Source organism: Lemur catta, chromosome 7 (assembly GCF_020740605.2).
Source record: "Lemur catta isolate mLemCat1 chromosome 7, mLemCat1.pri, whole genome shotgun sequence".
In the NCBI taxonomy this organism is placed as follows: Eukaryota; Metazoa; Chordata; class Mammalia; order Primates; family Lemuridae; genus Lemur; species Lemur catta.
Genome location: NC_059134.1, coordinates 105,672,489 through 105,686,421, shown reverse-complemented (window position 1 = coordinate 105,686,421; position 13,933 = coordinate 105,672,489). Strand labels below are relative to the sequence as shown.

General features: G+C 57.4%; 1 protein-coding gene across 2 annotated transcripts; it reads left to right on the top strand.

Annotated features, from left to right (window-relative positions):
* The first annotated feature begins 1,206 nt into the window (after positions 1-1,206).
* TMEM151A (transmembrane protein 151A) lies at positions 1,207-5,975 on the top strand. Of its 2 annotated transcripts, none has more exons than XM_045556836.1 (2): positions 1,207-1,414; positions 3,601-5,975. In XM_045556836.1, exons 1-2 carry the CDS (start codon positions 1,343-1,345, stop codon positions 4,930-4,932), a joined length of 1,404 nt encoding a protein of 467 aa, XP_045412792.1. In that variant the 5' UTR covers positions 1,207-1,342; the 3' UTR covers positions 4,933-5,975. The 2 variants fall into 2 exon arrangements, with proteins under 2 accessions (XP_045412792.1, XP_045412793.1); XM_045556837.1 differs by lacking the exon at positions 1,207-1,414 and adding an exon at positions 2,549-3,120 and having other exon boundaries at positions 3,318-5,975.
* The last annotated feature ends 7,958 nt before the right edge of the window (positions 5,976-13,933 follow it).

The window sequence follows — 13,933 nt, the reverse complement described above, 5'->3', positions numbered from 1 at the left end:
GCCCACGTGGTCCAATCGCAGTGCCTTTGCCCAGAGGCCACCAACCCCTGGGAAGCACCTCGCCCTCATATCCAGTTGCCCAAAGCCTAGTTATCCTTTAAGAGTCAGTTTAGCTCTGCCTCTGAGAGGGACAAAAGGAACAGAGGCCTGACCTTGGGGAGAGTGGCGCGGGGGTGGGGTGGAGACCACAAGCTGGGTTCTACCCCAATTTGCCCTGGAGGTAAGTTCCATGAGGAGAGGGCCTGTATCATTCTCTGCTCCTACCCTTGTCCACCCGGTGCCAAGCACAGTACTTGCATAGAACATCCGACTCCAACCAATAAATGATAAACAAACAGATGGAACCTTGGATCCCTTGACCCCTTTCTCTACTTCTCAGTTACCTCTCCTTAAAATGGGTAAATGTGCTTAACTGAATGGTGTTTGAGTTGCCCTTTGCCCAGACACACACACACAACACAAATGAACCCATCCAGCATTGCAGCCCCTTACGTTCCACCCACCGACTGTCCAGCTTGGGGCAAGGCCCAGCCTCTGGCCCAAGTGTGAGGATCTGATGGGCCCTGAGGGCCAGGGAGCAACGCTGGGGCCTTGTGTACCTGGGAAGGGTCATCCCATGCAGGACAGATCCCACTCCCCTGCACAGCATGATGATTGTTGGTGAATTGAATCCAAAACCTTTCTATCCCATTCCGCAGATGGGAAAACAGGTTGGGAGTGGAACGTGCCGGCCCAAGGTCACGCAGCCTGGGGTCCCCGGCATCCTGGCCTCCAGCCTGCCTGCCCTAAGAGGAGCCCAGCACCTCTGCCCAGCCAATGAGATTCATGACGCCTTTCTGTGCTGTAACTGCCCTCTTCCCCAGCTAGTGAGGCTTTAGGGGTGGGGTCTGGGCGGGCTCAGCTCTGGGCCTACTCCTTAGATAAGGGACCCCGCGGGCGCCCACCCACCTTGCAGATTCACCCTCCTTGCTTCACCGGGGAAACTCGGGCGCCAGGGAGCAAGACCAGCCAAGGTCGCGAGCGCGGGGGCTGGAGAACCCGGGAGTCCGGCCGCCCAGTCGGGGCTCCTGTTCTCGCGGCGGCGGCGGCGGGGGCTGGGGGGGCCCTGCGGTGCCAGGCGCTGCCGGCGGCGCCGGCGGCGCTGTGGGGGCGGGGTCAGCGGGGGGCGGGGCGCCGGGCACCACTGTCGCCGCCGCCGCCGCCGCGCTCGGGCTCGAGCTCCGCGCACTCCCTCCGTGGCCGCCAAGCCGAGCGGACGCCCCCGGGGCCGCGCCGCAGCCCAGCGCGCTCCCCCTATCATGCCCCGGGCCCGGGCCTGGGCCGCCCAAGCAGCCAGGACACCATGCCCGAGGGCGGCGGTGGCGACGGCGGAGAGGTGCCCGCGCTCATCCCGGACAGCGAGCTGCGGGAGGAGGTACCGGCGCTGTGCGGTGGGGCCGGACCCGGGCCTGGGAGGCGTGAGGGGGACGAGGGAGGGGAGACCCAAGGGAGAGGGGCTGAGGGGGGAAGTCCCGGAGCCCCTGCGGCCAATGACGTCATTGGGGTGGCCCGCGTCCCGCCGGGGTCCGGGGCCTAGGGGCCCGCGTGGGGGTAGGGGTGGGGCGGCTAGGCAGGAATGTGGGGGACGACTTCCGCCCCCGGCGCCCCCTTATCCGGTCTCGCCCGCCCTATGACGTCAGCGCCTGGCCCCCAGGCATCCCCATTTCTCAGCGCTGCGGGGATGCTGCCCCCACCCCCAGGGCCGCGGGGTCAGGCCCCCAGCCCGGCCCAGCCACTCACGAGGTGCCCGGGTGGTGCCTGCAATGCAGCAGCTGTAGCAGGGACTGGGGGGAGGAGGGGCAAGAGGAAGGGAGGCGGCCTTCCGCGCCCCTTCTCCTTCCCTTCAAGTGAGGGGTGAGGGCCCCCTCTGCTGCTGGGACGCCCCCAGGACGGCCCCTCCTCAGCCCTGGCCAGGAAGATCTGCAGCGCTGGGGGGCCCTGTGTGGTGTGTTGGCATGACAGGGCCTGGACGATACCTGGAGGCCAGCGAGAGTGGGTCTGTGTGTTTGGGTGAAGGTAGCCTACTTGTGTGTGTGTCGTGTGAGTGTGTGAATTCGGGTGTGTGCATTCCTCACACCTCGCGTGGAAACTCTGTGCCCTGTAGTCAGATGAGGGTCCGGAGGATGCCTTGGCTTGGGCCTTACCCAGGGGTGTGTGTGTGCATGTGAGTGCACCCTGTTGCCATGCGTCTCTCTGATGTGGATTCTGGGGGTGTGGCGTTAGGTTGCAGTAGGGGTGGGGGGTGAGGAGATGTCCTCTGTGGTCACGTGAAGGTCTGCTGTGTCTCTGGGCTTCAGTGAGTGTGTAACGTGTATGTGTGTGTCTGTCCTTGTCTGTGGTGCTGTGGTTGTAGGGGTTTGTACTCTGGGGACAGGTGAGGGTCTGGTGTTTCCTGGATGAACAGGCGGTGTGGCCCTCCATAACGGGTGGGTCTGTGATGAACATGTGGGGGTGTGGGCGAGTGGGAGTGTGCATCCGACTGGCCTGCAGGTCAGGGTGGTGGTGTGCACCTGTGGTGGGTGACGGGGGTGCAGGCTGCCCTGGGCTGGGCTGGGAGTGGGTCCTGTCCTCTTGGGCCTCTCAGGCCTGGTGGGGCTGGGGTGGGAGATGTGGCTCCTTAACCCGCCTCTGCTGTCTCCACTTCCTCCCCACCCTCTTCTCTCTCCATAGGCACCTGGGGGTGAGAAGGCCAGGCTGGCAGCCCTGCCAGGGAGGGTGTGCCAAGCCCTCTGGGACAGGGAGTGGCCCCTGCTGCCCAGCAGCTGTGTCTCCCCCAGCACAGATGGGGAGTGGAGGACGGCCCTCCATATGCTCCCCACCCCAAGACTCACACCTCCCCCGTTCCTAGCGCTCCCTCTGTCTTGCTGACTTAAAAGCCTCTCCTGAAAGTCTCCTGCCATCTCTATTGGAACAAGAGACCAGAGGGAGTCGCAGGGTAACCGTAGTAATATTTATTCCCACGGCCAGACCCTGTGCTGAGATCTTCACATACATTATCTGGTTGAGTCCTCACAGCACCCCCAGTTTGCAGATGAGGAAACTGAGGTCCAGAGAGGTTGAGGGACCTGCCCAAGTCACACAGTGAGTAATGGAGCCAGTTCTCCCCTCAGACCCCTGCCGTGCTGGCCTCCCAGACCACCACGACCAGGAATCAAGACCCAGAGAGGGCAGGGATGTGGCCAAGTTCACACAGCAAATCAGGGCAGAGGCGGGACCAGAACTTGGTTTTCTCAACAGCCAGTGGGGGGGTGGGGTGGGGTCCTTTTCTCTCCTGGCAGAGGTGAGTCTGTTGTGTCCTGGGTGCCCTTGGCTGACAACCAGCAGAGCACAGTGGAGGACAGGCTTAGGGCGGAGAGGCCTGGGTTTGAATGGTGCAGTGCCACTGTGACTTAGCCAGACAGGTGAGGCCTGGGTAAGTGGCTCAATCACTGAGAGCTTCAGTTTCCTCTTCTGCAAAGTGGGGCTTATGGATCACCTTCTTCACTGGGGTTAAACCAAGTGCCAGGCATGACTGACGGCCCCGCCCTGAAACGCGCCTCCCGTCTCTCTGCCCCCCTGCAGCAGCGGCCCCTGAAACAGTCCCTGGGAAGCTCCTTGTGCCGAGAGTCGCACTGGAAGTGCCTGCTCCTCACGCTACTCATCCACGCCTGTGGGGCTGTAGTGGCCTGGTGTCGCCTGGCCACCGTGCCTCGGCTGGTCCTGGGGCCCGAGGCAGCGTTGGCCCGCAGCGCGGGGGGCCAGCCACCCACCTACCCGGCCAGCCCCTGCTCCGATGGCTACCTATACATCCCGCTGGCCTTCGTCTCCCTCCTCTACCTCCTCTACCTGGCTGAGTGCTGGCACTGTCACGTGAGGTCCTGCCAGGCGCCGCGCACTGACGCCAACACCGTGCTGGCCCTGATCCGCCGGCTGCAGCAGGCGCCGCCCTGTGTCTGGTGGAAGGCCACCAGCTACCACTACGTGCGGCGCACGCGCCAGATCACCCGCTACCGCAACGGCGACGCCTACACCACCACGCAGGTCTACCACGAGAGGGCCGACAGCCGCACGGCCCGCGGCGAGTTCGACTACTCGGCGCACGGCGTCCGCGACGTCTCCAAGGAGCTCGTGGGCCTGGCCGAGCACGCGGCCACGCGCCTGCGCTTCACCAAGTGCTTCAGCTTCGGCAGCGCCGAGGCCGAGGCCTCGTACCTCACCCAGCGGGCGCGCTTCTTCAGCGCCAGCGAGGGCCTGGACGACTACCTGGAGGCCCGCGAGGGCATGCACCTGAAGGACGTGGACTTCCGCGAGTCCCTGATGGTCTTCGCCGACCCCCGCAGCCCGCCCTGGTACGCCCGCGCCTGGGTCTTCTGGCTCGTGTCGGCCGCCACGCTGTCCTGGCCGCTGCGCGTGGTGGCGGCCTACGGCACCGCCCACGTGCACTACCAGGTGGAGAAGCTTTTCGGCGCCAGCTCGCCCGCTCCGGGGGCCGTGCCCAGCGCGCCCCCGCTCTCCCGCGTGGCCACGGTGGACTTCACCGAGCTCGAGTGGCACATCTGCTCCAACCGGCAGCTGGTGCCCAGCTACTCGGAGGCCGTGGTCATGGGCGCGGGCTCGGGCGCCTACCTCCGCGGCTGCCAGCGCTGCCGCCGCTCTGTCAGCAGCAACTCGCTGCCCCCGGCCCGGCCCAGCGGGCCGCGCCTGCCCTTCAGCCGCAGCCGCCTCTCGCTCGGAGCCGGCGGCCGGGCCACGCCAGGGGTCTTCCGCAGCCTGAGCGGGGGGCCGCTGGGGCGCCGTGGGGAGGACACGGAGCCCCTGGAGAGCCCGCCCTGCTACGAGGACGCCCTTTACTTCCCGGTGCTCATTGTCCACGGGGACAGCGGCTGCCAGGGGGATGGGCAGGGTGTGCTCTGAGCGCCTGTGGCCCCCAGAGTGGCCCCTCCTCGCTATCCCAGCACAGGCTTAGATGCCTGAGTAATTGTCCAAAACGGGAGGGAAAACAGACCAGCCACACACGAGGGTGCGGGTGGGGGCGGGGCCTTAAACAGACTAAAATTCAGTGACCCGTGGTCATTTTGGAGGGAATGGACACCACCCAAGTTGAATCTCTGAACCGTCCCCAGCATGGCTTTCCCGCCCGCCACGTTCCACCCCCTGTGACGGCAGGTGATCTGCTTGGGGGCTTCTCACACTGAGCAGGGAAGGAAGCTTCCAGAAAGCCTGGGATGGGGAGGAGTCCTGGAGACAGCTGCTGTCTGCAGCAGAGGGCTGCCCATGGCCTCTTCCCTGCTGGGGCTGAGGCCACATTGGAGCCGTCAAGTAACCTAGAAGCACAAATTGGTGGTTTGGGCCACGCCCAGCTGGGCTGGCCTCCCTGAATCTGAGAGCTGGCTATGGTGGCACCGCGGCCTTGGCCCCACTACCACCTAAAGTTCCCGTCCTCCTCCCCAGATAGGGCCTTCCCTGCCCGCCCTCTGCCCCTGCTGAGGGCCAGCACCTGATCCGGCCCTGCCCTGGGAGCCTGTTCTCGGAGCGCAGCCGTGCCCCACGCCCATCCCTACTGTAACTCCCGGTGCCTACTGCACCCCTGCATCCTGCTCCCCTGCATCCTGGGGTGCCTTCTCAAGACTCCACCATGGCCTCCACATCCCCCAGTCTCTGCTCCTGCCTCCCAAAGTCCATGTCTGCCTCTGTCAGCCACGCACACGCCCTCGGCTTGTCCCCTCATCGCTGCACGGACTTCTCTGTTCCTCACCTTCCTGATGGTCACTGGGACCCAGGGCCGCAGAGTATCCGAGGGCTCAACCTCGGCCACAGCCTCCTGGACGATGCCCTTGCTCCACCGCGGAGGCCCCTGCCCAGGGAACGCTGTCCCTCCCCCAGGGAGGGGACAGTCCCTCTCAGGGGCCGATGGGGGAGGGAGAGGCAAAGAGGATACAGGTTAAATAAAGGTGTGAAGTGGAGGCTCTTCTCAGTGCATTCCTGAGTGCCGCACTGGCTCCGGGCACAATGATGGGTTCTGGAAGGGGACCAGAGTCATGCTCCAGTGTTCCCAGGAATGGGGTAAGCTGAGAAGAGGGAACCTCCCTGCCCAGCCTGGGGCCTCTGAGCCTCAGGCTTCAGCTGCTCTGAGCAGCCTGGATCACTTCTAAGGCCTTGTCCAGGGTGGCCCTTCATGCAGCTCAGCAGGGGTTCCATTTTCTGCTTCTGGGCATGCAAAGGACCAAGGGATGGTGGCTGGTTCCCAAGGTGGCCTGTGACTCAAATTCTCTTCCCCTGGTGGCTGTTGACATCAGTCTGCAGGACTGGGCACTGAGCAGGCTGGAGGACACAAAACCAGAAACAACCAGACCCAAATCAGGGCAGGCTGGTGTGGGGTCTGAAGACAGAACAACAGGGGCAAAGAAAGGCCTCACTCACTGAAGGAGCTCAGAAAGTTTCTTGGAAGTGGCATCTCCATGTGCACGGCTGTGCAGGGTGTTCACTGTGCAAGGACACTGAGCCGAGGGGCAAGCGTGGGTGGAGTGCAGCTACAGGCCACTCCCAAGCCCTGGCATGGAGCTGTATCCACCTAAAGAAAGGGCACCTTTTTCTAATCCACACAAAGGCACGATGAGGGCCAGCAGTGGCCCTAGAAGGGTGCTGAGAACCGGTGGGATCTCCCAAGCAAAGGCAGGGCAGAGGGTGTTCAGGCAGCAGGGCAGGGAGGAAGACATGGGGAGGCGCAGAAGCAAAGAGCCAGGGCAGAGTGGGCGAAGCCATTCATACCAAACCCCAGAATCTGTCATTAAACGGAGCAAACTGGTGCCATGGAAGGTGGCTGAGCAGGGACATGATAGGGTCAGGGCTGCCTTTAGGACATTTAGCAAAGTCCAGCTGCCTGCTGACCACCTGGGGAAGGTGCTGTCAGAGACCAGAACTTGCCCTGTGCACCTGCCCACTGCCTACTTCTTTGGGAGTGAAGTCAATTCTTTGTTCAGAAGCAACTTAGATGGAAAACCCTATGGTGCCCAAACACTGAAGAAGGCCAGAGTGGGCAGGGGGCCAATGTGCTGGTCCCAGCTCCTTCCCATGGGGAGGAATCTCTGCCATCATTCTGCCCTAACTCCCGAGCCACCAACTGCCCATTAGCCACCATCCATTCTCCTCCCTTCGTCAATAACAGAACCCTAGTCTTATAGCAGATGGCAATGAGCCCGGCCTAAAAAGCAACATTTCCAGTCTTCCGTGCATATATGGTGTGACTATGTTTCTTAATTCTAGGATATGAGATATAAACAGAAGGTGTTGGAATGGATTTCCAACAATGCTCCATGAAATGGAAACATATTGGTGAAGGCCATTGTTGTCCTCTCTGCTTCATCCTGAATTCAGCCTGGAATGCATGTGTGACACCTGGAACTCCAGCAGCTATCTTGGATCAGGAGGAGACCTGGAAAATTGTAGCCATGTGCTGAGACTGGTGGAGCAACAAGGTAACCATGTGCTGAGACTGGTGCGCTACGTCTGCTCCACGAAGGAGTCTCTGTTCAGGATATCAGCTGAGCCTAAAATCAGCTCGTTCTCAGATCCTGGGCTCCTGATGACACCACATGAGCTTCCATATCATCCCTGGGTTGCCTACTCCAGCCTCCAATGAGAAAAGAAAGAAACTTTTATTAATAGTTTGTTTAAGCCACTTTTTTTGGTCTCTGTTACCAGCAACCTTTATTAATTATCTACTGCTGCATAACTATCCTAACCTTAGTGGCTTAAAACAGCCATAATCATTATGCTCTCTCCTGGCTTCTGTGGGTCAAGAATTCAGACAGGACACAATGAGAATGGCTTATCTCTGCTGTGTGACATCTAGGGCCTCTGCTGGAAGACGCAAAAGCTGGGGCTGGAATCATCTGAAGGCTTGTTCACGCACGTGTCTGGCGGTGGATGCCGGCTGGTGGCTGAGGGCCCAAGTAGGGCTATTGGCTGGAACACCATCCAGAGCCTCTTGGCAGGGCTTGGGCTTCCTCGTAACATGGGGGCTAGGTTCCAAGGATAAGTGTACCAAGAGGGTGGAAGCTGTATTGCCCTTTCTGATCTAGCCTCAGAAGTCACACAGCACTGCTTCTGCCCTTCCCATTGGTAAAGGCTATTATGAGGGTCCACCCAGTTTCAAAGGGAAGCAGCATAAGATTTCACCGCTCCGTGGAGGCCTGTCAGTGTCACACTGTAGGAATAGCATGTGGGATGGGAGATATATTAGTGCACATCTTCAAAAATGCAATCAACCCCTGAGCCAAACACCATTTCTAACCCATCGGATTGATACCTCTGGAGTGGTCTGCAAAATGAATACCATCCTATTTATGACGCTGGTTTAAGGGAGGAGGGTGGTGACATGTCAGATGTGGGCCTACTGGAGGCAGAGACCTGCTCAGGTCATTCACTGGGGCCTTCAGGCCTGTGGTAGATTAAATACAACCATAAAGTCTTTGCAGCTCCTCTCCTCAAGAGGTGGAATCCATTTGCCTGCTCTTCAAATCTGGGCTGGCCTTGTGATTTGTTGTGATGGAAGTGACGGTGGCCAGCCAGGTCTCAAGAGACCTTGCAGTGTCTCTTTACCCTCTTGGAATCCTGAGACTGCCAGGTATAAAGATGCCCAGCTAAGCCTCCTGACAGATTTGAGGCCAAGTGAGGGAGAGCTGAGGCCTCAGCCAAGAGCCAGCGTCAGCTTCCAGACGTGGCACTAAGGCCATCTGAGCCACTCCAGCTGCAGTCGATCCACAGATGCCAGTGGCCTCAGGAGTGACTGCAGGTGAGGCCCGCCCGGCATACAAACCAAATCCCATACGTCTCTCCGTCTAAGGTCAGCTCCCTCTGCGTTCTGCCGCTAGCTAGAAGTGGCACTTTTTATTTATGTATGCATGAGTTTCTTTGTTATCTGTTTCTTCTATTAGAATTAAAGCCATGGGAGGCAGATGGCCACAGGTGCAGACTCTTGAGTCAGATATTGTCCTGACTCTGCCACTACAACCTGAGGGGCCCTGGGCAAGTCATTTAGTCTCTCTCTGCCACAGTCTTCTCATATGCAAAACGGAAGATGACAATAGAACCTACTTACTTAAGAGGGCTGTCATAAGGGTTAAATAAGGCCCTATGCGGCCATGCTTAGTCTCAAACATAGGACGTGCTCAATAAACGCAGCTATCAACATCATTTGCACAAATGGCAAATGGGCACACACACACATTTCACCGGCAGCCAGCACACGGCACAGTGCCTGGCACATAATAGATATCCAGTCAATATGTGTTCAGTGAAGGATTCCGGAGCTCCTACAGACACCTCCACCATCGTGTGGGGTCAGCTGGGTCCTCAGGGCCAAGTAGTGGCACTGCCTTGACCAGCCAAAGGAGTTTTCATTGCTCAGCCACACTTGACATGGAGCTTTTCGGATCTTTGGTTAATGGGCGTGAGAACTCAGGGCACCCAGGGGAGTATATGCTGCCCCCCCCAAGCCAGCCAACTATGAAGTTTCACATTTCCTCCTTTGATCTGGGCTCAGGCCACGGGGCCTCTAGAGCTTCCCCAAGGTGACAGGCCCCTGAATTTTTTGCGAGTTTCATCTTCCCTCTTATGACATACCCGCAGCTGACATATCTGTTCTCTAGGGCCCATCAGCATGAAGTCACTGCTGAAGTGGCCTGGGATGTATCTGGAAGGGGCAAGGGGGACACGGCCTCCAGGCAAAAGCCTGACAGGCGCCTGTCCGAGCGAGGACAGTAGGGTGCTCTGCTGCCCCTGCGGGCAGCCGGCGAGAACTCCGGCAAGCCAGGTTCAGCAGGAACCAAGAAAAACAGATCGGCTAGAGGGAAGCCTGCACGGCACACGCAGCTGCACTACGTCTGCTCCACGGAGGAGTCTCTGTTCAGGATATCAGCTGAGCCTAAAATCAGCTCGTTCTCAGGAACCCATGGTCATGCTCCAAAAGCCAGATGTATTTTTTTTCTCTTTGACTGCTTTTTTTAAAAACTTATAAAATGAAACCGACCAAAATAAAAATACTGACTTTTTTCAGGAGAACAGTTTCAATTTTTGTGTTATAAAAGCAAATATGTTGTAAAAGACGATAACAATGTGCGATAAAAGACTGTAAAACTATAAAGACTGAATATCTTAGGGCCGGGCACGGTGGCTCACGCCTGTAATCCTAGCACTCTGGGAGGCCGAGGAGCGTGGATCGCTTGAGGTCAGGAGTTCAAGACCAGCCTGAGCAAGAGTGAGACCCCCCCCACCCCCGCACCATCTCTACTAAAAATAGAAAGAAATTATCTGGCCAACTAAAATATATATAGAAAAAATTAGCCGGGCTTGGTGGCACATGCCTGTAGTCCCAGCTACTCGGGAGGCTGAGGCAGTAGGATTGCTTAAGCCCAGGAGTTTGATGTTGCCGTGAGCTAGGCTGACGCCATGGCACTCTAGGCCAGGCAACAGAGTGAGACTCTGTCTCAAAAAAAAAAAAAACTGAATATCTTAATAAAGATCAAGTTCAAACCTCTAAGAAAAATTTCTGAAATGAATACATGATCATTTAGAAAGTTGCTGTGGACATATATATGGGTAGAGAGTCCCCTTCTCCAACGCTGGTTCCCCAGCCACACTGGAAAAACTCGGGTGGGGGGGTGTTAGGACTCACCATGCTTAAGGTGGGGGCGCTGGTGGTTTCTGGGTCTCTCCCAGCAGCGGGGGGTCTCACAACTGACCTCTGTTGTGGGCTCCAGATTCGGGTAGGGAGGTGCCATCTTGAGCAGTCCACTTGGATGACTCCAAACACTTCCAACTCAACATACGCCAAACCGACTGCATCATCTATCTCCCCGACGTGCCACCTTCTCCCACGTCTCCATGTCTGAGTGGCACCGCCCAGGACATGAGCAAAACCCCGCGGCTGTCGTCGGTCCTTTCCTCCCCTTCCATTCAGCCGGTCACTCGGTCCTTTGCAAATCTACCTGCCAGCCACTTCTCAGCTGTGTGCTCTCTTCATCCCAACTCTGTCTCTGCCTAAGTTCAGGTCACCATCTCCTCTTGCCTGGACGGTGCCCTAAGTGGTCTCACCGTGTGTATTTTTGCTGTTCTCCTGTCTAGTTACTTTTGAATCCTTGATCCCTAAGTGGAGTCTCGGATGCATAGTAGGGTCTCAATAAATATTGGATAAATGAATGAACCATTTATTATTTTAGTGTGCAGAGGGGTCCAGTGTCCTCTACTTGTAATGGCCCTTGGGTCAGGAGCCAATGTGGGAACTCTATGTGTGCAAAAGTGTCCTAGGTGTGCTCACTTCGGCAGCACATCTACTGAAAGTGTCCTAAGTTACACACCTAGGAACCAGGAAATAGTCCTAGGCAGGTGCTTTGTGAGTAAGTCCTGCAGGAGAGCACCTAGGAGGGCAGAAAATGAAATTGATTTTTCATTATTTGCCTGTTAGTGAGAGGAACTACCACTTAAAAGTTGCCTGCTCCTTTATACTCAGCTGGTATTAGGGCACAAGTACTTCTTATGTCATTTAGACCTAACTATTTATTTATTTAGTTTTGGAGACAGGGTCTCTCTCTGTCACCCAAGCTAGAGTGCAGTGGTGCAATCATAGCTCACTGCAGCCTCCAACTCAACCGATCCTCCTGCCTCAGCCTCCAGAGCAGCCTGGCCTATAGGTGCACACCACCACACCTGGCTAATTTAAAAAAAAAAAAATTTTTTAGAAATAGGTTTCACTATGTTGCCCAGGCTGGTCTCAAACTCCTGGGCTCAAGCAATCCTCTCACCTCACCCTCCCACAGTGCTGGGATTACAGGCTTGAGCCACTGCACCTGGCCAGACCTAATTATCTATTAAATGAAACTGTTAGGTAATTTTTTTTTTTTTTTGAGACAGAGTCTCACTCTGTTGCCCAGGCTAGAGTGAGTGCCGTGGCATCATCCTAGCTCACAGCAACCTCAAACTCCTGGACTCAAGCAATCCTCCTGCCTCAGCCTCCCGAGTAGCTGGGACTACAGGCATGCGCCACCATGCCCGGCTAATTTTTTCTATATATACTTTTAGCTGTCCATAAAATTTCTTTCTATTTTTAGTAGAGACGGGGGTCTCGCTCTTGCTCAGGCTGGTCTCGAACTCCTGAGCTCAAACAATCCGCCCGCCTCGGCCTCCCAGAGTGCTAGGATTACAGGTGTGAGCCACCGCGCCGGCCTGTTAGGTATTTTTTGGCCTACAGGCATCACAAACAATTACTGCCAGGCTCAGGACAGGTGAAGGACAATGTTCGGAACCTCTGCTGTAGGGATGAGGCAGGCTTGGGAGTCCGTTTCTGCCAGTTCAGCTCTCCCATGGTCAGTTTCTGGACTCTGTCTTCAGGGCTCCCCGGAGCCAGCTGACACAGCGTGCCTTGCAGCACGTTCCCCTGCACCACCCTGCAGGTCCTCGTTGGCTTCCAGCAGGAAACCTTGCCTCTTCTCATATGGAGCCCTTCCTCCTCTCTGACAGATTATTGTGGGTATAGCAGGTACTGTAGTTGCCTGAGGTTTCCCAGCCAGTGAGCAGTAGAGCTGGAACCCAAACAAGGCTGTCGGTGCAGTGCCAGCTCTTACCGCTGTGCCAGTTGGCCTCCCAGAAAAAATCATTGAACCCACTGAAACCACACTGAAGCATGGGCTGCAGGTGCCCAAACTTGCACCTGGTCTGGGCACATGGTCCAGATCTATGGTCACAGGAAATGCCTTAATTATCAGCATCACCCTCCAAAGCCACGGACAACTAACTATTCCTGGGCGAGGAAGGCTTCACTCCTCCCTGCTCAATCCCAGTGCCACCAGCCTCTCTTAGAGTCCACATCTTGCAGCCTCACCCCTAAAAGTGAGTTTCCCAGGATGTGGGCGTTTTTGGATCAGAGACATACATGGCTGTCACGTGTGGACCGGCTTCACTGCAGGGGTGAAGAGCACAGGATCTGCCTGGGTTCAAGCCTCCACTTACTGCCTGGGTCAACTAAAACAGGTGGCTTAACAAGCTTAGGCAAGTGCCTTCGGCTTCGGCTTCTGTAAATTGGATACGAATGGCACTCACTTCGTGGGGGTTGTTATGAATCTTAAATGAGCTAAGACAAGTAAAGCCAAGTTAAGACAAGTGCTTCAAGCATTCATCATTATTTTCACTAGATTTGGCGCCAACCCTCACCCCCATTTGTAGCTGCTAGAGCACCAGAGCTGCGGCCGGAAAGGAATCCCCCTCCCGGGGCCTGAATTGCCCAGAGGTTGGCCCTGGCTCCACCACGCGCCTGACGCAGGAAGTGAAAGAGCCCGGCTGGCTCGTAGTAGGTGCTAGTTCCCTTCCTCCTCAAGGGCAGCTCCCAGGCTGTCCCAATAAAGTTCAAATCCATTTTGTTGAGCTCCTAGCAAGTCTCCTAGGCTCCGGGGGAGTGAGGAGCTGAGTATTCTCCGCTGTAGCCGTGAGCACTGAGAGAGGTTTCCTCGGGGACACCGTCTCTAGAAACCATGACCTTCAGGTCCCACGCGGGGCTTCGGAGCCCAAAACCCCCGCAGACACACCCTAGGGAGAGTGTCCGCCCTGGAGCTCACAGGGGAGCTCGGCCTAGGAGTTCTGGGCCCCTAGGAGGGTGGCTGTGCTTCGGTCCCTGAGAACAGGATTCATGGGAGGGACGGCGGGAGTCGGACCAGCCACTTCAGAGACTATCAGGGCCGCCTCAGGGTGGCTTGAGGGCCCGTGTGAAGCCCCCTTGGGGACGGACTTCCAAATATGACCAAGGGCACCTGCGAGGGGGCCTGCTGTCCCGCCAGCGGCGGGGGGAGTCGGCAGATACTTAAATAACACAAACATTTGCTACTTACTGAGCGATTAGTGTGCTCTGGGAGCGGAGCCCTACTAA

Coding starts and splice junctions, on each gene's coding strand:
- TMEM151A (XM_045556836.1), top strand. CDS start 1,343: ATGCCCGAGGGCGGCGGTGGCGACGGCGGAGAGGTGCCCGCGCTCATC. Junction 1,415..3,600: donor ACAGCGAGCTGCGGGAGGAG/GTACCGGCGCTG, acceptor GCCCCCCTGCAG/CAGCGGCCCCTGAAACAGTC.